The 26782-nt window shown below is 45.7% G+C and overlaps 1 protein-coding gene across 1 annotated transcript in view; it reads right to left on the reverse strand.

Annotated features, from left to right (window-relative positions):
- Positions 1 to 14035: 14035 nt before the first annotated feature.
- Positions 14036 to 26782, reverse strand: part of HLF (HLF transcription factor, PAR bZIP family member) — a 58262-nt gene continuing 45515 nt past the window's right edge. The window contains exons 3-4 of the mRNA XM_040244295.1: positions 23460 to 23680; positions 14036 to 18400 (exon numbers count right to left, since the gene is read on the reverse strand). Of these exons, the coding sequence (XP_040100229.1) occupies positions 18185 to 18400; positions 23460 to 23680 (437 nt within the window). The 3' untranslated portion in view covers positions 14036 to 18184. The remainder of the gene's footprint in view (positions 18401 to 23459; positions 23681 to 26782) is intronic.

The raw sequence follows: 26782 nt of genomic DNA on the forward strand, positions 1-26782 counted from the left end.
TCTTTGAAGTGTCTAGGGAAAACAAAGATCCAATTTACTCTACTTGACAATCTCCAGCTGTTCAGCCCAGGGGCCCATCTATCCTACCTCATGGCCTCTATGCAGACACAACCCGGAGAAAGAGAGAAAGGTTGAGAGAGATCTTGAGAGAAACTTTCCTGGACCTTTGTATTTTGAATTGATTGAATTATTATTTTTTTCTTTTTTTTTGACCATGCAGCATGGCATGTGAGATGTTAGTTCCCCAACCAGGGATGGAACCTGTGCCCCCTGCAATGGAAGCATGGAGTCTTAACCACTGGACCATCAGGAAAGCCCTAAATTGACCGGATTCTTAACCTGAACTTGTCAAGTTGAATGAGAGAGCCCGTTTTAAATTGGAAAAGAAATTACTTTTAATTGGCCAATTAAGTTTTTTGGGGACTCAAATAAATTGATTAAATCAATTATACTTTTTAAAGCTACATTTTTTTTTTTTTGCACAACTGAATTGCAGTGTAAAAATTTTGACCTCTCTATAATGATTGCTTTACAAATCCACAAATAGATTTAGAGTTTCTGAGTCATCTTCACATACATTATCATTTTGAACTTGACGGCAAATCAAAGTAGGTGCTTTATTCCAACTTTACAGATGCAGAAAACAGAGGCTCAGTGATGGTCAGAGCCTTGTTCAAGTTCACCAACCTAGAAGAAGGCTTTCTTCCAGGCCCATTTGAAAACAAGCTGCTGAATATCTGTCTAATATAGTGGTTCTCAGCTGGGACCATTTCTAGAGACAATTTTGGTTGTCACACTCTACCTAGAAGTAGAGGCCAGGATGCTGGTGAATATACTGTGCTGCAGAGAACAGTCTCAGTAAAGAATGACTTGGCTCCAAATGTCTAGTGCCAAGATGGAGCAACCCTCTTACATATATGTTATGGGGGATTGAGTCCAAGGGGGGAAGTTGTATCTCTCCTTTCATACTTGTGAAAATGGACTAGGAACCCATAGCCAAGATGATTACTACTTAGTAAGGAAGACATAACTGATAAACCTTAATTTCCCCAGAGACATAACCCCACTGGGGCTTCATTGCTAAAATGCTGTGTCAAATGGATAAGTCAAAGGGCTTGTCAGATCAACAAGAAACTGTGTGCACCCTGGGCAGGCTGGTGCTTGGGGCATACTCAAAACAGATCATTTTTAACTTCCTTTCCTCTGTACATGATTACTCTCAGTGATAATCAAATTAAAATAAATAATGATAACCAGAAAACTGAATTTTTTTATGTCATATACATAATCATGTCAGTAATAAAAAGATAAATATACATGTAGTGAAAAAGGAAGAGTACTGTATTAATACTTTTAAATTATATGAATGTATTTTCTTTCAAAGGAAAAACTATACCTGTATATTGGTTTGTTGAAATAATGAATAATGATATTACAGATTCTATATTCATGCCTTGAGTTCTACAAATTTGTCAATGATTTTAGTTAAAATTAGTCTTCTCTGTCAAAATTAGTCTTTGCGTATTCCTATTTGATAGACAATGCAGTCAGATTTGTCAAGCTATCTTCACTCATAGTTGATCAAATAATTTTTTATTAGTCTTAATTTTGAAATTTTCTTTCACATAAACAAACAGGTGTACAAGTAGAAATTTTCATACCTACCTAAGAGTAAGTTCAGCTAAGATACAGAAGACATCCCATTTGTCAGTCAATTCCAAAAACTGCAAAACTTTCTGTGTCCTGTTTCTCTTCAGGATTTATTCTAAAGCTTTCCAAAGTCCCCACAGTTGAAGATTTCCACTAAAATACCTTTAACAGAAAGTCCACTTAATTTAATTGTATTTTGTTAAAACTTGGAAAAATTTTCTTCCACAAAAAGAGAAAATGGCTGATTAACAGAACATTGATATTATCATTTTAAAAATCACTTCTGACAATGAAGCCCCTTACTGCCTACACCCTGGGCAGTCCTGCCTTCTGGCCCCACCAGCTCTGGGTGAACACCTCCTGGAGGAGCTAAGTTCCATTCTTATGTTGTTAGGGAAAGGTCTATGTGGTCAGTCAGGGTTCAAGGAATCAGTGTTCCACCACAAGATTCCGCCCCCCCCCCCACCTTTTTTCACTCTTGGCATAAAAATATGCAAACACAGAAACAAATGAAAGAATAAAAATGACACATTTACTAGTTAGGGTTATTTTTGGTGCTCCAAACCTGCCCTCAAAGATGCTGGTGTCTTTGTGGAGGGGCTGTTTTACGGACTGTAGGAAGTTAGCCATCACAAGAGAGGGCCAGGTGGAGAGCTGCATTGGAAAAGGGATGACATTCAGGGGAGGGAGTAACTGCATGCAACCACGAGATCAGAGTGGTAGCTTACAGTGAAAGACATTGGATTTGTGATCTCTGAAGAAGATTTAGCTTTGGGACCAGGGACCAGGCTTGACCAGTCAGGGCTCTCGTGTGGCAGAAGTTTATCACAGTGAGAAGGGACAGAGGTAACTTCTGACATAGACATCAGAAGGGGGTGGAGAGTGCCCCCTTGCTAGTCTTTAGCAAGGGAATTATGTGCTTTTTAATTAGTTATTACAATAAATCAAAAGAATGTCTCAAGTTTGTGAAATTTTACCAGACCCACTGCCACAATTTATGTTTCAGGACAACACGATTAGAACTTAGAAAGATAGATCCTACCAGAAAGATTCAGAAAGACCCACTAGAATAGAAAGATCCTACGAGACCCACTGCCATAATTTACATTCTAAAATATCAGGATTAGTCGGAAGGTTTTCAGGAAGGAGAAACTGTCCTCAAGCAGGATACATTGCTGTTATATAATCCCTAGTATAGGGTTTAAACTGAATTGTTTTCTGTGTAATCATCAGTTCTGGGCTTAAAGAAAAACACTATTTTATGTGACTAAGACTAAGGACTGTAGAGGGAAAAAAAAAAGGTTTGCCCTTTCCTCCTCCTGGAGAACCCCAGACCCATCTCTCCTCTGGGACTGCCGGACTTCTTAACAACCTGCCTAAGAACTGACTCTCTCAAGAGGAGATTTCACGGAAAAAATGGTATTTCCATGTGTCCTGAAGAATGAATAGCATTCGGTAAAGACTCTGCTAGGGCCTAGGAGCCAGTGCCTCCATCTCGCCGTCCTTTCTGCCCCTTGGGTCCACAGGGCAACGAACTCGAGAGGAGACAGGGTGCTCTTTGGAACAGAGCCCGGCCGGCGGTGGGGGGTGGTCATTGTAATTGTCCTCAACTGCGTGTGACATTCAGAGTCGCTTTCCCTCTCTAGGCCACAAAGAGTTTACCCCAGGAAACGTCTCAAAGGCATCCTCTGACCCAGACCTTCCTGGGCCGTCCTGACAGCGCCTTGGGGAGGCTTTCCGAGCACGGCTGTGGCGGACGGGTCTGGCTCCAGAGCACCAGCTGCGGGGTCTGCGGGGTCTGCGGGGTCTGCGGGGTCGCAGAGCGGGGTCGGGGAGTCCGGGCGTTCCCCATGCCATCCGTCTGCTGGGGGCCTTGAGTCTCTGGCCTTGCTTCCCTGTAGCCATCCCCTCTGCTCATTCACGTCCCCTCTCGACCCAGCACAGCAGCGGGGGAGGAGAGAAGGGGGTGGGAAGGGAGAAACGCGGCAGAGACCGAGCGAGTGGGGAGGGCAGAGGGTCAGCGAGGGAGGGGAGGAGAGACCGCGGGGCCGCAGCCGGGGAAGGGCCGAGGAGGGGAGGGGCCCCGGGCGCAGACGCGCAGACCCCAGCTCCCCCTTTCTGCTCACCCGCCCCCATCGCCTTCTAAAATCACTCTTCTATTTCTGAGATTCATCGTCTGTCAAAAGAAAGAAAGGCCCTTTGGTCTTTTAAAGTACCGTTTTACGAGGCCTCTGTGCGTGTCTGCCTGCCTCTGTAGTTCCAGGGAGGCAGCAGGCGGCAAGGTACCTGCAGGAAGGGGGACCCGCATTCTGCCGGCTGCCCGGGAGGAGGGGGTGCCCCCGAGACTGGGAGGGGGCCCTGTGCTGTCGGAGAAGCCCATCAAAGGGCCCTGCTCCGGCCTTCAGCTGTGAGCAGAAAAGTTAGGGAGAGGGCAAGCAGTAGGATCGAGGTGGGAAGACGCACACTTAGGAAAGGCAGTCCCATCTCAAAGGAAATCAACCAGCCCTGGTTTCTGGCTTCGGATATTAATCGGACCTCAGAGGCGGTGGGTGGGGAGTCCTCGCCCCGTTAGAGGCATCTCTTACAGTCGATTCACAGGTCATTAATTACAGCTGAGGAGGTCGGGGTGCGTTCCCAGGGCCCTGAGGAGAGTCAGGCTGGGCTGGGGTCCGCACACCCACTCAGGGAGCACAGGGAAGTCGGAGTCACTGCGCAGCTCAGGCCGCGCTCCTCGCTGGCCTTGCAGCAGGCGTGCTGCCGCCAGCCGTTTCCTGGGCCCTTCCCGGAGTTGCTGACAGGGCCAGTGAGACGCGGGTGAGGCGTCCTTCTGCGGCGCAGTGGTGTTCAGACACGTCGGGGGCCTGCACCCAGGGCAGCGCTGCACACGCTCTCCTTCACTGCGTGTGTCTTCCCGTGAGAGGTGCACGAGGAGACCCGCCCTTTTCTCTCCCTCCTTTCACCGGGTTCTCAAGTCACAGGAGGCTGCCCGGGGAAACGACAGAATTGGAGCAGAAACCTGGCTTCTGGCTGAACTTTGTGAGTCATACTGGAAGCCACCTGCTATCCCGGAAAGCTGCGCAATTCCCATCTGACTGGGGCCTGTAGGTCCACACTGCAGGGCACAGATCTCTGATTCTTTACCTCCTGGGACTCATTTTCGGGGATGGCTTCAGACTTTCTAGGAAGAAGTAGCTTAGGGGCTGCCACCTATTTGGGGAGTGGGGTGCAGCCGCGTTAGTAAACCGAGCATTCTGCTTTTACATGCTAATTTGGGGATGCTTTCAGAAGTCAGTGCTGACCTTGGGGTTCAAAATTCCATGCTGCTCCGCTACCAGTTTATATTGGAGCGAAAAATTAAAGATGCAACGATGGCTTTGATGCTGAAAACAGCCTCTGTGCACTGGGGCTGAATGCAATCTCGGAGACAAGAGTTTTGACTAAAGTAGAAAATAATATTTACCGTTTTGCCAGGCAAAGGGGAACTAGCAGGCTTGTGCCCTTCAAAAACTGTGTGCCCCAACCCAGGGGGATTTGGTAAATGTTATAACAGTGGTGCAGGGGCAGGATTTCTGATAAGGATTGAAGTGTGTGCAGGCTCAGATGGTCTCCTAGTCCTGATGAGCTTCTCTGGTTCTTCAGTCTGGAATGAAGAATGCTACCTTCTTCCGTTTGTTGGGGGTTTTAGTTCTGTCAAGAGCTTAAAGGCATTGCTCTGTGTAACCCTTGAGATGGAGTCAGGCCCCGGCCCGCAAGTTGCCCTCTTGTTTCCTGGCTGCTGCTCTCTCCTCTCTGCATCTCCCCCTTTCCCTGATTAGCAGCTGTTGGAATCTGCCCTTTAGAACTCAAGGAAAGTCAAAGGGACTGGAGTCTATACCCTGCAAACAAGAAATGGGGGACATAGAAAGGCTTCTATGCCCAGGAGCCCCACACGTCCCTGCTCCGTTTCAGTTTTGAGGAGGCAAGTTTGATGTTTTAGAATGAGCATTACACCGGAAGTTTGCAAACCTAGGATGGAATCTAGTCTCCACCAGCAAATGTTTGATTTCTCATCTTAAAATCAGGATGAAAGATTCTCCGATACTCCTTTTTCTTTTTTAAAAAAAGTATTTATTTGGCTGCATCTGGTCTTAGTTTAGCATGCAGGGGATCTCTAATTATGTGTGTGGGCTCAGTAGGTGCTCCAGGGCTTGTGGGATCTTAATACCTCAACCAGGGATTGAACCCAAGTTCTCTGCATTCGAAGGCAGATTCTTAACCATCTGACCACCAGGGAAGGCCCTCCAAGATTTTTTAATCCATTTGCTCTCCTATAGCATGTTAGACCTGGGTTCGATCCTTGGGTTGGGAAGACCCCTGGAGAAGGACATGGCAACCTGCTCCAGTATCTTTGCCTGGAAAATTCCATGGACAGAGGAGCCTGGAGGGCTACAGTCCATGGGCTCGCAAAGAGTCAGACACAACCGAGTGACTAACACAGAGTATGCTAGAATAGGAATCTTATAAGTAAATCTAGCCTAAGGGGCAAGAGTTGGAAAAGGCCTCCTTGTTTTGTCCTGTGTTACTCTTGAATTTCAAAGGCCAGAATGAGGACTCCAACCCTGGGCTCCTCCTTCCTGGAGTTTCTTATTTACCTCCTGCAAGGTCAAGGAAATGAGCCGGGAAGAGTGAGAAAAGGAACTAATACTTGTTGAATGTCTAATATTTCAAGTTGCTAGGTGCTTTATATATGTTGCTTAATGCAAACAATATTAAGATGGCATTAAATGACTCTGAGGCTCGGAAAAATTAAGTACAGTGTTACTAGCCTAAAAGAGCTTCTCCATCATGAATGCTTAATGCATATTTGTTCATTAAATAAAGGGATATCAGAGACAGGGTTTGAACTCAAGGGTAATTCAACTTCAAAGCCTTAGTGTGCTAATCCACAAGCTGCAATTGGAATCACCTGAGAAATTTTTTAAACTAGTGATGTCTGGGTCCCACCAACCCCAGCAGATATTCTGATAACAACTGGTTTGACGTATGACCTGGGAACCAGGATATGTTTAAAAGTGCCCTCAGGTGATTTAGATGAGCAGCAAGGTTTAAGAGCCTCTGTTTTAGGCCAAATGCCCAGCTGACTCAAGGAAGTGGCTTCTCTGGGGTTAGGTGTTCCTCCTAGTTCAGGCAGCCATGGAGAAAGTGCGGGCTCACAAGGTATAAACACTCCAGCCCTACTGGACTGTGCAGGGCAAGGCGGGTGAGAATCGGCACGTCTGGACAGCAGAGGGCTCGGGAGCCCAAAAGCCTGGTGCAAAATCCTGGCATCACCTCTTCCTGGGTGTAAGCTCTGCTCCAGAGACTCTGACCGCAGAACTCTTTGAGCCTTGGTGTCTTTCTTTTTTAATATTTGCTTATTTTGGCTGCACCAGGTCTCAGTTGCAGCGCATGGGATCTTCCATCTGTTGTGGCCGCCGGAGACTTTAGTTGCGGCTCGTGGGATCTGGTTGGTTCCCTGACCAGGGATCAAACCTGGGCTCCCTGCATTGGGAGCTCAGGAGTCTTAGCCACTGGACCACTAGGGAAGTCTGAGCCTTGGCTTCTTTAAGTGAAAGGTGAATGGTATCAAATGAGGATGTTTTATTTGTCACCAAACAAATATATATTCACAGAGATAGACTGACAACATTTTTTGAGACGTTTTCCTTTGGGGCACCTCTTCATCTTTTAAAATACACCTTCACATCTGTAAAAGAGAAGTGGCCTCCGGCCTCCCTCCCTCTTTGAAGCTTGCCAAAGTTGCCGGTCAGGGATCCACATCTCTCTCAGGGAGTCAGTGCTGGTCAACCAAGGATGCACAGAGGAGACGCAGCTAGGAGAGTTCTCTAGGGAAGCAGGCTGGTCTTCCACACCAGAGGCTGCATGTCTCCGGGGGGTGCAGCACAGGTTTCTTTACAAATTCCCCAGACATTCCCTCTCTGCACTGCTGGCTGTGAATCACTGATCACCAGAAGTCATGGAAGTGAAACCTTGGAGCGGTCCTCCTACCAAACCCTGTGGACCAGGCTCTGAATCCATCCACCCATCACATCCCTAGAACTTTATTCAGATGGTGACTGCAGCCATGAAATTAGACACTTACTCTTTGGAAGGAAACTTATGACCAACCTAGACAGCATATTAAAAAGCAGAGACATTACTTTGCCAACAAAGGTCTGTCTAGTCAAGGCTATGGTTTTTCCAGTGGTCATGTATGGATGTGAGAGTTGGACTGTAAAGAAAGCTGAGCGCCGAAGAATTGATGCTTTTGAACTGTGGTGCTGGAGAAGACTCTTGAGAGTCCCTTGGACTGCAAGGAGATCCAAGCAGTCCATCCTAAAGGAAATCAGTCCTGGTTGTTCATTGGAAGGACTGAGGCTGAACCTGAAGCTCCAATACTTTGGCCATCTGATGCAAAGAGCTGACTCATTGAAGACCCTGATGCTGGGAAAGCTTGAGGGCGGGAGGAGAAGGGAATGACAGAGGATGAGATGGTTGGATGGCATCACTGACTCTATGGACATGAGTTTGGGTAAACTCTGGGAGTGGTGATGGACAGGGAGGCCTGGCATGCTGCAGTCCATGGGGTCGCAGAGTTGGACACAACTGAGTGACTGAACTGAACATGAGAACCATCCTCAGCCCTCCACTCTTCCTAATTCTTTGCAATCCTTCTTCCGTATAGCTGCCAGGCTAATCTTTTCTAAGAAGGAGTCTGCTTGTGTCATTCTCCTGATTAGGATGAATTCCAAAGGCCTTGGAGTGACATGCAAGGACTTTTATGGTCTTGCCACATCTCGTTTCCCATCACGTTGTCCCTCAGACCCTAGGACCCAACAATGCCATCGCCCCTAGGAGGGACTCCCTGGTGGCTCAGACAGTAAAGAGTCTGCCTGCAATGAGGGAGATAAGAGTTCGATCCCTAGATGGGGAAGATCCCCTGGAGAAAAAAATGGCAACCCACTCCAGTATTCTTGCCTGGAAAATCCCACGGGCGGAGAAGGTTGCCAGGCTATAGTCCATGGGGTAGCATAGAGCAGAACACTACTGAAAGACTTTGCTTTCACTTTCAACGCATAAAAATGTTGTTGTTCTACTTCCTGTTTGTATTTCTCGTTTTATGATCCTCTAATAGTCTACAAGGGTTCTGGTCTCTCTCCCTGCTGTGCTGCTACCTGGAATACCTGCCCATTGTTTCCGGACAAACCTGCTTTCCCTCACTCAGCTCAATCATCACCCTCCCTATAGAGCCCTTCCAGACCTGGAAGCCATCCTGCCCCCACAATGGAGAGGGAGGGAGGCTTGGGACCACTTCTGTTTATGGACTTTAAGGTATATTCCAAAAGACGGAGTGCCCAGAGAAAGTTCCAAGAAAAGCTGCCATTCTATCTCTGTAAATGTATATTCATTTGATGACAACTCAAGCATCCTACTTAAGCATCCTAAACCCTTCAAAAATGTAAGACTTGCCCAAATAAACTTCCTGCTTCCTACCCCCATCCATCTCCAACACCCTGCTTTGAGCTAGCATAATCTTCAAATTCAAGGAGCCATATGTGTGTGTGTGTGTGTGTGTGTGTGTGTGTGTGCACGCTAAGTTGCTTCACTTGTGTCCAACTCTGTGAGACTATGGACTGTAGCCCACCAGGCTCCTCTGACCATGGCATTCTCCAGGCAAGAATTTTATTATATATATGTAATAAAAACAAATTCCCAAAAAATTCCAAAAATTTAACATATATATGTGGTTTTGATCAATTGCATAGTGGTAATAAAAGTAAATAAAAGTGGCAATAAAAGTAAATCACACCTAAAGAAATGTTTTAAATGGGGGGCCTTATTTTCACAGAAAATAAAAATAATCTCAGTCTATAGATATGGTTTTACAGCTGAAAAATATGGAGGAGCAATACAAGACTTATAAACCCCCAAATATCTACATTAGAAGCGAATTCAGTAAGGGACAATACCATTAAAATAATGATTTCAAGGGAAAAAGAAGTGACGTACAAATTCCAGCAGCATTTTTCAAGTGGATGTTGGCAGGCATCCAGTCACTTGGGGTTTTGTACCTCATTGGCTACTTTAGGAAGAGGTATGCTGTGCTTCGCTAAAATGCTGATGTTTAGAGCAGCTATTGCTCTATTTGCAACTATTAATACTTGTGATGGGGCTTCGCAGGTGGCATCAGTGGTAAAGAACCCGCCTGCCAAGGCAGGAGACTAAAGAGATGCAGGTTCGATCCCTGGGTCAGGAAGATCCCCTGGAGGAGGGCATGGCAAGCCACTCCAGTATTCTTGGCTAGGAAATCCCATGGATGGAGGAGCCTGGTGGGCTACAGTCCATAGGGTTGCATAGAGTTGGACATGACTGAAGCGACTTAGCACAGCATGGTACCACATACTTGTGATGAGAAATTTCAGATGTTAGCTTTATAATGTGCAATGTGGGTTCATGGTTTACAAAGAATTTTAGGGAGTATGTGAGTCAAAAACTGGGAAGATCAGTGCTCTGAGAAACGTTAGGCCTCATTTCTAGGCAAGTATCTGAATGTCTGGGGTTGGGGAGGGAGGCAGGGCCAAGGAGCCAGGGAAAGAGTCTGGGCTTGGGGGGCGGATGAGGCTGGAAGAGCTGACCTGGAGGTAGAGGCTGCTTCTCCAGAGGGAGGCTAGACAGCTGTGGATACTGTTCAATCCAGGAGAAACTGAGGCCACAGGAAGGCAGTGATATTCTGAAGGTCCAGCCCAACAGGTTTGGCCAAAACAGGGTGGGAGGTCTGTCCAGGAGGCAGGTAGACCACAAAGTCCTGTATGTGAGAGGTGACAAGCTGGGTTCCAAGGAGCCAGCCCCACTCCCCAGCCTGGGAAGGAGACTGGCAAAGATGTGAAGACCTTGAGTAAGGACATCGAACTGCAGAAGAAGGTTCTCAAGTCACGGCGGACTGACCCCTCTAACAACCAACCCCAGGATCTCAAAAGGTTTAGTCCAGAGCAGGGTTTTTGTCCCTCATGTGACAGTCCAGTGATTCAGAGACCTCAGTCCCTTCCTCCTGGAGTCTGCATCTTCTCGAGGCATCTGCTGGAGCCAGAAGAGAAAGAAGGAGATATTTGCGGGCCAGTTGTGCAGCGATGCCTGGCTCACTCCCACTCATATGCCATGGGCCACAATCCAGTTGTCTGGACACACGAAGTGCAAGAGGGGCTGGAAAAGGTGGTCTCAGTGAATGTCTAGAAAAGCAGTGGGGTTTTGTGGCCTCACTGAGTCCTGTTGTAACACGCAGGGCCCACGGGACCCACGTGGTGTGCAGGCTTCTCTCTAGCGTGGCTCAGGCTTGAGGGCACGTGAACTGACTTGTGGCACGTGGGCTTAGCTGTTCTGTGGCATGGGGCATCTTAGTTCCCCTGCCAGGGGTTGAACCCTCGTTCCCAGGATTGCAGGGCAGATTCTTAACCACTGGATAGCCAGGGATATCCTGAGAAAGCAATGAGTTTAGTAAGCTGCTGACATATTTCTTACTCTCATCATAGAGCGTTGGGGCCCAGCCTATCTCTCCATGTGATTAGCAGGAGCTAGCAAGGAAGGATTGATAGAGGTATACAGATGGATATATGTACAGTGTGGAGACTGGGGCAGGCCTGAAGGCAGAAGCAAATGAAAGCCCCTTGAGAGCCACTCATGACTTCTCGTCTCTGTGAGCCTGAGCCTGCCCTCACACTGCAAGGGTCAGCCTTTCAGCACCGCTTAGTACATTCATTAAAGCAAAGATCTCCAGGTTCTCAACAATATCAGAGGCAACAGAGCTGACTTAAAATTGGTGATGCCTCATGGATTTTATAAGATCAATCTCAGAAACACAGCTAGGCCCATAAAGTGATCACAGCTCTCACATTTACTCATCCAAAAGAGGGATGTCACCTAAACATAGTCAAGGATTTACAAAATAAAAAATGCGCCCACTAAAATACACAGCGTAGAGTCTGACTCCATTGTAGCACATTGCTAGTGAAATCAAACCAAGCAATACTTATCAATAGTTGCTATTATTACCATAAAAAGCAAATATTTGTTGAATTCCTATTATACTTTGGACATTGATCCAAGTGTTTGAAATGCATGTTCTCACTTAATCCTACAACAACCCTATGGAGAGTAGTAGTATGTCCGTTTTGCAAATAAAACTCAGGGTGCTCTGGTGAATTTTCTATGTTCACACAGTAAATAACAGAGCGGGGATTTAAGTCCAGGTTTGCGTGCCCTGGGCTCACCTTCCTAATCACAGCAATTGCCTTTTGCCTTAGCCGAGTCATTCATTTAAGTCACGGAGAAGAGCAGCACAGAACACAAACTCTGGAATCAGACATCCTGTCTGGGTTTACATTCTGCTTCTTTCATTCCCATGAACCTGTTTCTTTACCTGTAAAACAGGAAAAATACTGGTAGCAATTTCATAGCATAAAAATTGAGATGTGGCAAGTGAAAGGCTTAGGACTCAGTAATTTTTAGCTTTTCCTATTGTGCCAGGCTTTGCACAGTGAAAAGTCAGAGAGAGGACTTTGCGCCCAAGTCTTCACTGACTCAAAGCCCAGAGGAGCAGAAGACGCTCACCACTTTCCTCACTTGGGACTTTCTTCTTCAGTAGTTCCCTTACCTTTATTACCAAGGAGCCATCTCCCAACCACAAAGGCAAGATTTCCGTAATTTCCACCCAGATCCCGGCTAAAGACGCACAAAGAGACTTCTAAGCCAGTGACTTTCAAAGAAGGAATGGAATTCCTGTGCTTTGAAGAGAAAAGGCTTGGGGGCTGATGGTGTGTTAATGTTTAAATGTGACTGGAAAAGCCACCCCCTAGGCAGCATGTGACTGGCCTGGGGACTGAGTGACTGCGAGTGACGGAGGCATCTGCAGCAGGACTTCTCACCAGTTCCTGCCACCTGAGACTCAAAAGTCTCTCCAGGCGTGGAGAAGCAGTCATTCCATCTAAGATCTGAAAATGCGCAAACACAGAATCACCTACTCAAAGAGAATCTGAAGGTCATTGTGCCTATTCCTCTGAGGAAGGAGAAACCGATTTGATGGTGAAATAGAGCTCATTCTAAATTGCGACTGCTTAAACTGGAAGGGACCACCTGATGGATGTCCCCCAAGTTTGGCCAAAGCTCAGATCTTCTAGGGGCGTTGGAACACGAACCACACCCATGCTGGGGCGTCACCATTTCCCTTGCCACCAGCCACCTGCCCCTTCTTCTGCACAGAATTGTTTTCTGCCTTCTTTGGAGGAACGAATGGTCTGAAATACTGAACCGGAAAAAGTGCTCCAGGCACACATTCGACTCCCCGGGTCCCCATGGCAGTTATTTATTGAGGGCTGACGATGAGCCAGACTATGCATTTGTGATGTCATTAGTTCTCCCCATGACCCCCAGGGATGGAGAGTGGAACTTCATCGCACAGAGGAGGAGATTAAAAATGCTCCATGGCTGTTCAAGGTCACACACCTGCTAAGTGATGGATCTGAATCACTGGGCTCCTGACTGGAGCCCTTTCTCTTCTGCCAGAGATGCTGAGCTCCTTGGCTGAGGCGGTGGCCCACACAGCAGCAGTGTTCCGAGCTTCCCAGGTGACTCTGATGGGTTGCCTGGGCTGGGAACCACCACACTACATCACCTCTCCTGTAAACCAGGGATTTTTATTCCATCTTGCAACACAGATTCCTGCGTGGGGTGGGAAGCCATGGATCCCCTCTACAGAAAATTGTTTATGTACAAAAAGTTGCATGCAATTCCAGGTAATTACAGAAGTTTTGAAGCTTCTACATGGATTCCCCCAAGGTCATGGACTCAGATGAAGGTCAAGTCTGTAAATCCTTGGGCTCCAGTTACTTGGCCACACATGCAAGTTAGCTGGGAGTCTTTAAGCAGTTCAGATTTCCAGGCTCTATCCCAGATGTATGGATTCAGAATTACTGAGTCTGTAGTCTAGTAATATGTTTCTAGATGATTCTCATATATATGACCAGAAAATAGCCTTTGGATTGGTTTTAGGGAAACACCACTCTAAATGATGCCCATCTAATGAACCAGAACTCATTTCTGTCACTTCTACCAACTACATAACCTCTCCAAGCTTCCATCTTCTTTTCCATAAACGGAGATAACTGTCCCTACCTCATGAGGTTAATATGGGATTAAATATTCCTTGCAAGTGTTTAGCACTGGATCTGACATGTAAGTACTCAATAAATGTTAATTTCTCACTAATTATGTTATTACTTTATCATCTATGCAATTAATCTGTCAATGGCTTCTTGGTGATAGAATTGGGAATTGAATCCGATTTCCAGCAGACTGTCAACAAAAATACATGAAAGACAGGAAACAATTCAAATTTTATTAAACATTAAGAGTAACAGACAAAGTTTTGGACTTAATAGCATAAACAGCAACCAAAACCATGGTGTACAAACACACTGACCTCAAGTGAACTTGTACCTGTTTGACAGATGCAATCTTTGTGGTGTTGCCAAAAGGATAATGGTGATTATTGTTATGTTTGGTAAGGTGCTCCACATGAAAGATTTTATGCCTTAACTACTCTCTCTCTCACACACACACACACAGACACACACACACACACTCCTCTACATACACTTAGCCCTCAGCAAAATATACTGCCTTTAGTTGCCAAATCCAATGCATCATGATTAAAAACATGGCTTTGCTCATTTAAAAAAATGACATTAATTGTAGAGAAAACCTAGAGGAGATCTTAGCCTCCCCAGTGGGGGCCTAGGAGCCTTTAGCAGGAAGCTGGCAGACTGAGCGCAGGTGTCTATCACCTTCTGGAACTGCTCTGATTAACACGAATTAAGGTTTCCAAAAAGGAAGTTTAGGAGGAAGGGAGGCAAACTCCTTTGCATTTTACAGAATGACCTTTGTTTTAATTTGGGTTGCGGGTGGGGGTGAGAGTGACTCTACTTAAAATTCTTACTGACTCTTCTGCAAACAGACCCAAGACCTTTCAAACATACGTTTAGAATTGAGTTCCCTCAGAAAACCACTAAGTTGGAAGGAACCCCTGGGCTTTCTAGCGCTGCTTCCTCTCCACCCGGTGCTAGAATTCCATCTGCATGCTCATCAAGCCAACGGTCCTTCTGCTTCAAACGATGGTTTCACAGCGGCCTGTCAAATGTGAAGATGAAAGGCCTATCACCATCCTGCTCACTGTGGGTTTTGGAATGGTCAAAAGCGTCCACTTTCTCAAGAGAAGGAAGTGATCACTTACAGCCCTCCCATTCCCTACCTATGTCCTCCAGGTGGCACAAGCAGTACCACAGGCTGACCAATTTTCGCCTTTCTTTGCAAGTCCAGTAGAAAGGAGGATGTGACCTTGTCAGGAAGTCCTAGGCTGCTCATTCCAAATCATGTCTAAATGATGTTGGCATAATATGATTTGGATTCATTTTTAATGGCCAAGTAATTAATCTTTGAAAGATGCTTATGATGAAAAGGTGAAAAATGACAACAGGACTCTTTTAATAGCTGCAGTCTGCAGAACTCATCTGACCCTGGATGATCTAAGTCATTCCAAATCGGGCCATGCCTTCTCATGTCATTTAGCAGGACTGCTTTATTTACTAGCTGACTGCCCTGGACAGAAGGCAGTGAGTTCAGGGGTTGAGTGCTTGTGTGTGGTGACAATGACCTACATATAAGGCACCTGTACAGACTGCAAAGCTTTAAAAAATTTAAAGCGAGGTAGGTTTCTGAAACCACCCCTGGCACGCCAAAGAATAAGTTTTATTATGATCTTTAAATTTCTTCTGCAGAAAACATCTATGATGCTCATCAGATACAAGCAACCTAATTTCAGAAAGACTAGTACTCAAATATAGTTTTTCCAGTTACCATTTTAAACTTCAATGAATTTGGATTGTCTTCAGTACAATCCTTCAATACTTCTCCAGCTTTCTTCCTACATATTGAACTATTTAACAATTCTGCTGCAGTTAGTCTCTTTACCTATAAAAAGGCCAACTCCATGTTTCCTTGTCTCTCTGAATACCACTAATTCAGTTCTGCTTAAGTTTGATAGAGGTTTTGTTTATTTTATTATTTACCTGAACAAGGTTATTTCAATTCCAATATGCATCCATCTCCCATCATGATCTGTAGCTTCAGATAAAATGGGATATCTGTAGGAATATTCCACTATTCAGATTCCCCAAGACTATGACAGTAAGAGAGAAGCATTGCTAACAGATTGACAAGGAGATCACCATTAAAGAATTATTAAAGGTCATTAAAGAATCACATACTCTGGACACAGGAAACTAGAAAATCCCACTGATAAAAGGGTATTTTAATCTTGCAGAAAATGTTTCTTTATAACAACGGCAAAATCTCTTACCACAAGTTAGTGAAACAAAAGAACAATCACCTTTAAAGTCAAGACAGCTATCAAATTATAAATCATACACATAGCACCGATATTAACCTTATACTGTGTAAGATGCACGTGCCCACTGAGGAGAACAGAATTTGGGGGGATGCTTGCAGTGATATTCATTTTTAGGAACTCATAATTTTGAAGTGAACATTTCTGTGGCAGATGCTTTTCCTAAAAATCAGTGTATCATCCAATAAATATTTGACTAACATCCATTTTGTGGTTTTGGGTTTTCTTTCTGAGACCTAATAGGAAATAAGAAAACTCCTTAGATATTTTAGAGCAGAATTCGTCACAGCAAGCTTCGATACTGTTGCAAAATTTTAATTTAAAGCAGAAAACATGCTGATGTGTCAGTGACAAAATTAAAATATTTAAGACTTCAAAAACCCCCAAGCACTTCTCTGTACAACATTGATGAATATATATCTTTGCTATATAATTTTAAAACATGGAATAGTTTTCCTTTTCTCTTTGCTATATATAATATATGTCTTCCAAAATACATCGTCAGTATTTATATCTGAAAAATACTGTACAAAAAGAACTTCCTATAATTACTCTGTATAAACATTAAACAATTTAATAATCTCTCCTTTTGGTCTACAGTAAACACTTAAATTGATTGGATTAACCACAGTTTGTGACAACACCATCCCCTTCGGAGATACACCAGTGTCTTTTACATTCATTTTTCAGAAGTCCACTTAATAAGAGCACATACGTTCAAAAGAAAACAGAGAATAAGAAACATAAGCTCCAGAATCATTAATTTATGAAGCATTCAAATATGACACCACTAAGAAAAAGGGATTTTACAAAACATCAACTTATTAACTGATTTTTTAAAACAACAAGGTATAATTCACAAAAATATATACATTACCAAAAAAATGGGGAAAACTGAATCTTAAGTAATTGAATTGTATTGAATATCAAGAGGGATGTGGAAAAAGTTAACTAGAAAATTGGGGGCTGGGGGCATGGGAAAAGAGAGAAAACAAAAGCAAACACATCAATGTCAAAAGCTGTTCCAAGATGCATTTTTTGGCTGTACACTGATAAGTTAACCCCTTGTTCTTAGACCTGGCGTTTCCCTCTGCTTCCCGGTCCTGGGGATGTTCTGGGCATGCTCAGATACATTACTGTAATTTTTGCTTTTTAAAAGACAGTGAAATTCTCAGGTAGGGAGAAGATCCTACTTCCACTAGTAATACTCAGGCAGCATGCTCTAGCGTACAATAGGATTATTGCTTTAGGTACAGACAGTGCAAAAACACACTCTGTGTTCTATAAGAGTACTCTTACTCGCTGGAGTTGGTAGAGTTAAAAGGAAACTTAGTCGAGAGCACTAAGTAAATATGGGATCTAGTAAATCTAAACAGCACTTTAAATTTGAAGACGATTATCACCAAAACTTAAAAAGTGAGGAAAGCAACCTATGACTGAACGGAGCTGCAGTGTAGTGCTAAATTACTCTGTGCACCTTATTAGCACGGTAACTTACAGATTAAACAGAAACAAGAGCCTGTGGTCTGGAAAAACCGAGATCTACTATTTCAGCAGGGCCCTTCTTAGTGAACCCGAGCAGAAGGTCCTGAAAGAGTGGGCCGGGGCACACTTGAAGCCACACGGAAAGGGCGGGAGTGGGGTGAGGGGCGGGGAGCAGGAAACCCGCGCGGGCTCCTCAGTCCAGTAAAAACATGGCACCTTTCGTTTCGAAATGGTGGGCGCAAAGGGATGCACGAGCACGCGCACACACCCGCTGACCACGCAGGAGCGCACACACACACACCGCGCTGACCAGAGGCACACACACACCCCACTGACCACACAGGAGCGCGCACACACACCGCTGACCACACAGGAGCGCGCACGCACACACACCCCGCGATGACCACACAGGAGCGCACACACACACCGCTGACCACACAGGAGCACAAGCACACACACACACACACCCCCCAAAACGTGAGTCCGTCGTGTTGCTGCGTCTGGTAAAGTGCTGATGTCAGAAAGGTCGGTCGCTGCGGGGAAGGCCTGTCCGGGCCGCGGCCGCCCGCCGCCCGCCTACAGCGGCCCGTGCCGGGCCTCGTACTTGGCCAGGATGTTCTTGCACTTGCCCAGCTCCTTGCGCAGGTCGGCCACCTCCTGGCGCAGCGCCGAGTTCTCCTTCTCCAGGAAGGAGGCGCGAATGGCGATCTGGTTCTCCTTGAGGCGCCGCGCATCGCGCGAGCGCTTGGCCGCCATGTTGTTCTTCCGGCGCCGCGCCCAGTACTTGTCGTCCTGCCGGGAGACACACGAGGCGTCAGAGCGCGGCCGCCCGGGCCTCCCTCCCCGGCCGGCCCCACGTCAGGCCGCCTCTCCCGCCCGGCAGAGCGCAAGCCCGCCAAGCGGGGCGCAGGCCCTGCACCCCCGAAAGGACAGGCCAAATTCCTTCTCTTTGTTCAACCCCTTCCTTCCCTGGGCGCGGCGTGCTTTCTGAGATAAGCTGGTACTTTATTGCTGGAAGACGACCTGGCAATGTCTGTCAAGGGCTGAGCCACCTCACGCCTGGGCTCTCTCCCTAGGGCAGTCCTCACTCACCTGCGCACACAAGGGCCTGTTTTTACTAAAGCGTTGTCCGCAGATGGTGACTGCAGCCACGAAATTAAAGACGCTTACTCCTTGGAAGGAAAGTTATGACCAACCTAGACAGCATATTAAAAAGCAGAGACATTACTTTGCCAACAAAGGTCCGTCTAGTCAAGGCTATGGTTTTTCCAGTAGTCATGTATGGATGTGAGAGTTGGACTGTGAAGAAGGCTGAGCACCGAAGAATTGATGCTTTTGAACTGTGATGTTGGAGAAGGCTCTTGAGAGTCCCTTGGACTGCAAGGAGATCTAACCAGTCCATCCTAAAGGAGACCAGTCCTGGGTGTTCATTGGAAGGACTGATGCTGAAGCTGGAACTCCAATATTTTGGCCACCTGATGCGAAGAGTTGACTCATTGGAAAAGACCCTGATGCTGGGAAAGATTGAAGGTGGTAGAAGGGGACGACAGAGGATGAGATGGTTGGATGGCATCACCGACTCAATGGACATGAGTTTGGGTAAATTCCGGGAGCTGGTGATGGACAGGGAGGCTTGGGGTGCTGTGGTCCATGGTGTCGCAAAGAGTCGGACACGACTGAGCGACTGAACTGTCCGGAATTGAAAGAAATGGGCACCCCCCACCCCACCCCCCGCCCCCCTGTTATCAGTATGAGCTCTGATAACTACATCATGATAAGTCACACAACTATTAAAAATAATGATCCTGCTGAATCAGAAAGATGCTAGAGACATATCACTGTGTGGGTAGAAACAGTGGCAATTTGCAGATCAATAGGTTCTCATCCCACTTCGTTTTTTTTTTTTTAAGTAATATATATTCAGAAATAGTATAAATCCAGATTGATTTATGCCCAGCTATTAAAAGTGGTGCCTTTGTAAGGGGGATTGAAGGAGGTAGGATCTTTCTGTTTTTATGTCCTTCTGAACTATTAGAATATTCTATAATGGCATGTATACTTTGAAAATTAAAAACAAACAATAATGTTCCACTTGGCCACTGATTAATAAATTCTTATTCATGGCTAGCATTTAAATAATTTAACTTTTTTTGTTTAACTGTTTGTTAACTAGGCCTTCTTAGCCTGAGTGATGTTTGATTGTGGTCAACTTGAAAACAGTCCCCTTCCCCCCCCAATCACGGCTCTCTCTGCCAAAGAAGGGAAAACCTTCCTAGAAGCACTAAGAAATGAAAGTCTTCTTCCATTTATAGTGCCACCAGGTGGGTTTTGCAACCCCTTTTCTTCAATACATTGCAATAGTAAATTCCTCAATCCTAGCAATGCTAATACCTGCAGTTAGTACCACCTAGAATAAGTGAGTGAGGTCAGTTCTAACCTTGCCCCAGGATTCCAAGGGCCATTTGGCATTGGAGGAGGTCACATGGTGACCTCAGACTTGAGGGCAAGTCTGCAAGCAAGTTGCAAGGTCAGTGGTCTGCCCCATCCATGCCCTTTACCCTCAGCCAACACTGCCCAGCAGACAGGAGGTGTGAGACAAAGTTAGTGCAGGCACCTTCTGTCCTAGTACTGTTCTGTTATTTACAAAGCACTCCCAGCTCACTATACATTTCATAATAATATACAACAAAGTGAAAAACATGATCTTCATAATGGCCGAAGAATTATTCTTAGGAGGCTATCCTTTGGAAAACTTGGGCCAGGATTTGTTGCTTGCCCTTGGGAAAAAGGCGTGGGGAGCTGGAGGAAGAGAGAGGCCAGGCCAGCTGGCTGGAAAAGAAGCTAAGAGAGCCTAAGACTCCGTGGGGTGAGAGGGTCTATGGCACATTAACAGTGAAACCTCCAGTTCTGATGGACGTTGTCTATGTTAGTAAGCCCCAGATCCACACCCTTGGTAAATCAGGAAATCTACCCCTCTCATCAGTGTTCCCAGAATTGTGGCCTCCCAGATGATTTGAAAGAGGGACTAACTTAGGATGTATCAGAACTTGCACACAGGGGCCAGGGAGTAGGGAGAACAAGGCCCTGGGAAACTGAAGAAGCTGTGTTTTCAGGGGGATGGAGAAGGGGTACCACCACAGGCCTTGGAGCTTTGGGATCAGGTCTTAAGGACCAGGGGAGTCACCAGCTGACCTCAGTGTAACAACTGATTTCTGAGCTCTTCTCACTTCTGAGGTACTTCCATTTCCCAGCCTCCTGTGCACATGAACAGATGAGCGAGCAAAGGTGTGAAATGTGGACCGTCTCAGGCAGGAGGGGAGCTGGGAGCAGGAATGGAGCAGGGGACACAGGAAGCAGGAATGATGGAAGGAGGGCTGTCCCTGACAAGAAAACCAGCCTCCCGCACTCTGTTACTGCAGAATGGGGGTGGGGTGCAGCAGTACTGATTGGGGCTGATACATCACAGGTGCCCTTTCCCTCTACCTCCCAGCGGCGGATGCTATCTGGCTCCCGAGGCACCACCACCTGGCAAAGCACCCTCAGTCCAGTCCCATCTTCTTGAGGGGCTGTGTTTGATGCCACCTCCACTCAGCAGGCCCCTCCTGACATATCAGGACTCCCTTTTTCTCACTTGGGGATAGGAACAATGTCAGTAGCGGTTCACCTCTCAATCCGCAGGCCCTGACTTGGCAGACACTAGCATTTGAAAAATATTTGTCAAGTGAACGAATGGGTCTTTGAAAGACACCAAGGCGATTAAACTGATTCTCAGTTAGGAACCAGTAGGCCAGCCCTTCATCTTCCGGGTGGGGGCAAGATGCCTGCTAACCCAGATGAATGGCTCCAGAGAGGAAGTGCAGGCAGTGAGGGCCGCTTCACTCTCTCAGTCTGCTCACCCAGCGCTGGAGGCCGCACACGTGGCTCCCACATGCCCCAGCTCAGTCCTCCTGCTGCACAAGACACACCTTAGAGTTCTGCTTCCTGTTTCACCCGTGCTCGTGGTCTGGGGCCTGAGGCTTTGCTCACAACTGAAGGAATCCAGAGACCCCTGGCAGGAGAATGTTCTTGCCTGTTCCCCACACTGGCACGTGGAAAGGCCACGTCCAGCCACGGTGGTGGCAACATGTATAATTCCAGCACAGCAATGTTCACGTGGCCGCCCTGTTGCCAAGGTTACCTGGGTAATTAAAGCAGCTTGCTCCTTGCTTTAAACTTGTAAATTTGGAGACTGTGCAAGTCTGGCTAGAGGTTTTAGCTACTATACAGCAGCACCTCTTCAAACTTGCCTGCACTCAAGAGGAAATCCATGCTGAATGGGCTTCCTGGTTTAGTTTAAGAAGCCAGTTCTAAAATACACAGACAATTGACTAAGAACACAAGGTGAGGAAAAGCATCCGTTGAAAGAAGGTACTTAAACTGCCTAGGACCTAATCCCGTGGGCCCCTTTCTTATTCCATCTTTGTCTAACCATCAGTTCCTTGACTAGTCTCTATCTTCTGGTGTGTTTACTATGCACTTTCCTCCTTTGAGTCTGACAGTTATTGAGGATGACAGTTATTGGAGGTCCTTGTTGTAGCTCCTGTCAGGGCCACATGCCGCAGTGATGTTTCTGGAAGCTAGCAGACTTGGGGACCCGGCTGGGTCTTGTTCTAACTACCAGGGCTCATCTTCACTTTCCTTCATCTCCATTTCCTCAGTGGTGCAATGACCACTTTGATCTAATGGGGTCTGAGGTCCCTTTCACCTTGGACATTTTATGATCCTGCATCACCGCAGGTAATTTCGGGTGCTGGACGACAGCAGTGATAAATCTGCAGGCATGTTTTCTTCCAGTGCTCTTTAGGTCTGAAAAGCAGGCATAACTGGTCTAAAGTGGTTCCAGAATAATGTCCAAAACTCCCTATTTTCCCAACATGAGTTCTCTTCATGTGAACCATGTTTAGGTTTGAGAAATTAGAAAAGACCTAATTATGCCTGCTTCCAATGCCTTGAATGTATACAATCACATCTCTATTGTTCATATGATTAGAAAGCAGCATAAACACAGACAATTCTAAGCAATGGCTAATCAAAAATGGTTCTACTTTGGTATCAGTAGGCATGGCATAATTTTAGAAAGAATTCTCTTCCTAAGGTATCATAAATGTGTCAGATTAATTTTGTTTAAGTTGTATCTGATTTCCTAAGGTAAATCTATTTTCCTTTATAAATAATGTGTCCCTTCAACACAGTAAAGAAAAACCAACCTCAAATTAACCTTTTGTTGAGATACCCATGTGATCACTATGTGAGACGCAGAGTGAACATTACTTATAAACAGTGTCAGGAAACCCCCGAGCTTCCTTAACAAAGTCCCACCCTGGCATCCAAGGTTGGCAATGTGGAGAGAGGTCCTGTCTCTCGTTGTTACTCCCTGAGGCCTACAGAGAAATGGCAGCAGTTAGTTAGCATTAAACTCCCAAAGGAAAGGTAACCCTTGAAGACTCTGAGGTCTAGGTACCCTCCCCAATAATTTTTTTTTTCCTTTCCAACCTTGAAAGATCCAGATTTGTCTTTACTAGGCTTTTATGGGTTTCCTTGCAGACAGCAGTGGGCTTGCTTCCTTCATGGGCTGCAAAGTACTTCATTTTATTGCTTTTCTTTATTTCTGTGCATTATCAAGATATGAAAGGCATAGTACAGAAGACATCCAGAGAGGAAGCAACTAGCCTTGTCACATGCTGAAAAATGGGGCCGAAAATTACCAGCCTTTGTTCACAAGCTTGTGTGCTTTTCCTGGGCTCACCCTTTCAGCCTGCCTCTCGATCCCACTCTCCACTTGCCCACAGCCTAGTTACCAGTTCCCGTTTACCTTCAGGTCGTCCGGGATGAAGACTTTGCGCGCTTTCTTAATCATGGGCTGTGGCTTCAGCTCTTCCTCGGAGAACTTGCGTTTGCGAGGGTCAAACATCTCCTGGCCAGGGATGCTGGAGAGGGCGAGGTCGGCCGGGTCCGGCTCGTAGCCCACGGGCACCTGGATGGTGTCGGGGTCGATGGGGCTCGGAGTATTGCGGTTGGCTGGCAGCAGCTGGCCTGGAATGATACAGGAGCTTTAGTTGGTGAGCATTCTGTGGAAGCCCAGGAGCGGGCTATTGACTGTCATCTACTTGATGACGCTCAGGATGAGATGAAGGGTCTTAAACTTACTTAAATGTGACCCCAACATCCCCCCTGAGGCACAGCAGGCTGAACACTTTACTCATGTCAGATAGGGGGAAACAAAGACCCATGTACACATATTCACAAGCTAAATTAAAAAATGCATGCGTTCATCCCTTCCTATAACATAATCCCGAAGCACCAACTATGTGGCAGGTACTCTGTTTTTTTTCACCTTTAAGGTTTTTTCCAAGTGAGTCGGGGAATCAGATTAAAACCAGCCAGTGAGTTATAGTGAAGGGGAGGAAGGAAATCGCACGTGCTGGCAGAGAGTGGAGGAACAGGACACAACGCAAAGCAGGCCAGGGAGCACTTTCCAGAGAGAATGCTCGGCATAGCTGCATCTCTACACAGAGAAATGAGCCACAAAGGTAGTCCAGGGACAGACCCAAGACAGAGGGTCAGGTTTTGAAAGAACCACGAGCAGTCTTGGGTGGCTCTGTCAGAGCAGGAGACCGAGAGAGGCAGGAGTGCAAGAGATGTGGTCAGGAAGGCGGCCAGTAGGGATGTTCAAGAGGCCTTGAATGTCACTGAGGGGTTCTGCGCACGGAAGCAACAGGCGGAGCTGAGGTCTGGAAAGCGTGAGGAGTGAGCTGAAGGGGACAGGACTGGACACAGGAGATGAGCCAGCAGGCTGCACCCTAACCCACCCACATGTGCACTCCGAAAACACAGAGGAAAATGGAAAAGACACGGTGGAGATGCTCTAACTTCCACCTGAGGCATCTGTGAACCAAGCTGCTGAGATGCACAAAGGTCCTCAGAGCAACAAGCTGACTGCGTTTTACAAAGTGTCTTACTGGTGAATGTGAACTTGATAACAGACTGCAGTGTTTATGTGGGGAGCTCTGAATCCTAACTTCCAGTTTCACCTGAATTTTACAGTCATCCCTTTCACGCCCAAAGAATACACGAGAGGATCTGCCTCAGCTAGGTCTGGCCCGGGTCCTCCTGTCTTCACTGCTGAAGGCCGGATGTCACGTGGAACATCCTGGAGGTGCCATTAGAACCTACCCTGGGCTAAAGGGCAAAGCCGTTGGCTCGCTTTCTGGCTAAACTGTGAAACCACACTTGTCTGTTTTTCAGAAAGGCCTGGTGGGGAGCTTGCAGAATGCATGTTCTGGGTGACCTTTTGATCCTCACTCTGCTTTGAGCTCTCTTTGTATCCTGCTTGCCAGAGAGGAAGGGATGGGCCCCAAGGCACTGGCAGAGGATGGAGATTCTCATTAGCCAAGCTCTGCTTGGTTCCAGCTTCTAGTGGCTGCTGAGATCTGCACTGGATGGTGTCAAGCCAGATTTGATCTTGTGCCTCTCGACACTGACTGAGAGAATGAGCCATGTCTGACTCAAACTGGTATTTTATTTTCCCTTTAGGAACTCTCTTTGAACTTAATAATCCCACGCCTGATACAAACACACACACACACACACACACACACACACACACACACACACACAGGCATAAATACCCTCTCCTACCATCTAATTGGTCAAAGTTACTTCAAGTACTTATGTTGTATTTAAACAGTATACTCTCTTTCTTTATACATGTTAAGCTTTACACACACACACATACACACACACTCCTCCCCTACCGACTACATGGTCTTTCATCTTTCCTCTATTTTATCCCCACCCACTTCTCCCAGTGTGGCTACTTCAGAGTTCTGCTTCTACAAAGAATACTGCTCATTTAATGGTGGCCCTCAGAAATGCTGGGTGCTGACATTCATTCATGGACATTCTAACAATAACACTTCACAAGACGCAGAACCTTTATCTGCATTCTTTCTCTTCAGCCCTTTCTTCCAATGGAAGTAGGTCAGCCCTACCTGAAGCATGGAGAAAACCTAACCGGACCGCAGATGAGTCAGTGGCTTCCCAGCATCGCAGAGCATCCAACAAAGGACCTGAGAAACATCTAGGTCTCCCTTCTCCCGAGATACCCTTGCATCATCTTGTTTGTCTGTATTTTCGACTGCATTAACTCTGCTGGACATGTTTGTTTCCCCCTTTACTCCTAAATGTCAACACTATCCCTGAGTAACAGGGAGGAGGATCTTTATTATTTTATCCTACTTTTTGTGGATTTGCAAAATTTTATTAATAAGAATTTTCAAATTAAAAATGAATCATTACATTAATCTTTTAAATTACCATAGATGTTCATTGCAAAATTTCAACAAATGCAGAAATGTGTCTCCCTTGCCCTCAATCCATCTTGCTGTTCTTCCCAAAGGATACCTTTAACTGTTTAGTGTGAACTTCTCAATCCTATAGGATTATACTACCCTTAGGTCTTACATTACTCTTTCTATATACCAGTATACCATATGCAATTACCCATGTTAGTACAAACAGAACTACTCTGTTCTTTTTAAAGGGTGAGTAGTTTCCAAAATTTGGGTATAACAATTTACTTAATTATTTCCCAACTGATGCATTTTTAGGTATGTGAGTGTTTTTATAGAAGAGATTTCTAAAAGTGAGATTGCTCTTACAAAAGGCAAGTATTTTAAAATTTCTAAAAGCATTGCTAAGTCTTATCTATTTATACTTGCACCAACATTTCTGAGAGTGCATTTTTGTACAAATTAAATGATAATTTTTTAAATGTTGCCAATCTGATTACACAAATATCACTATTGTTTAATTTACATTTCCTTCTTAGTAGTGAGACCAAACAACTCATGTGTCTATTGGATATTTGTTTTTTCTCCTGTATACTACCCTTTTCTTATTTTTTGCTCCTTTTTAAGTGGATTTTGTTGCTTATTCATTTGTAAGCACTCTTTATAGAAAGAATTTTTATATCAACTATGGATATAATCATTTTATCTGTTTTCTCTGTAGAAAATATTTTCTCCCAGACTTTGTTTTCTAACTGTGCTTAGAGTTTTGCACTATTGGCGAGATCTTGCACTATAATATAGTAATAATATCTTAAAATTTTCTTCTTTATGGCTTCTAATTTCA

This window comes from Oryx dammah, unplaced genomic scaffold (assembly GCF_014754425.2).
Source record: "Oryx dammah isolate SB20612 unplaced genomic scaffold, SCBI_Odam_1.1 HiC_scaffold_8, whole genome shotgun sequence".
Taxonomy (NCBI): domain Eukaryota; kingdom Metazoa; phylum Chordata; class Mammalia; order Artiodactyla; family Bovidae; genus Oryx; species Oryx dammah.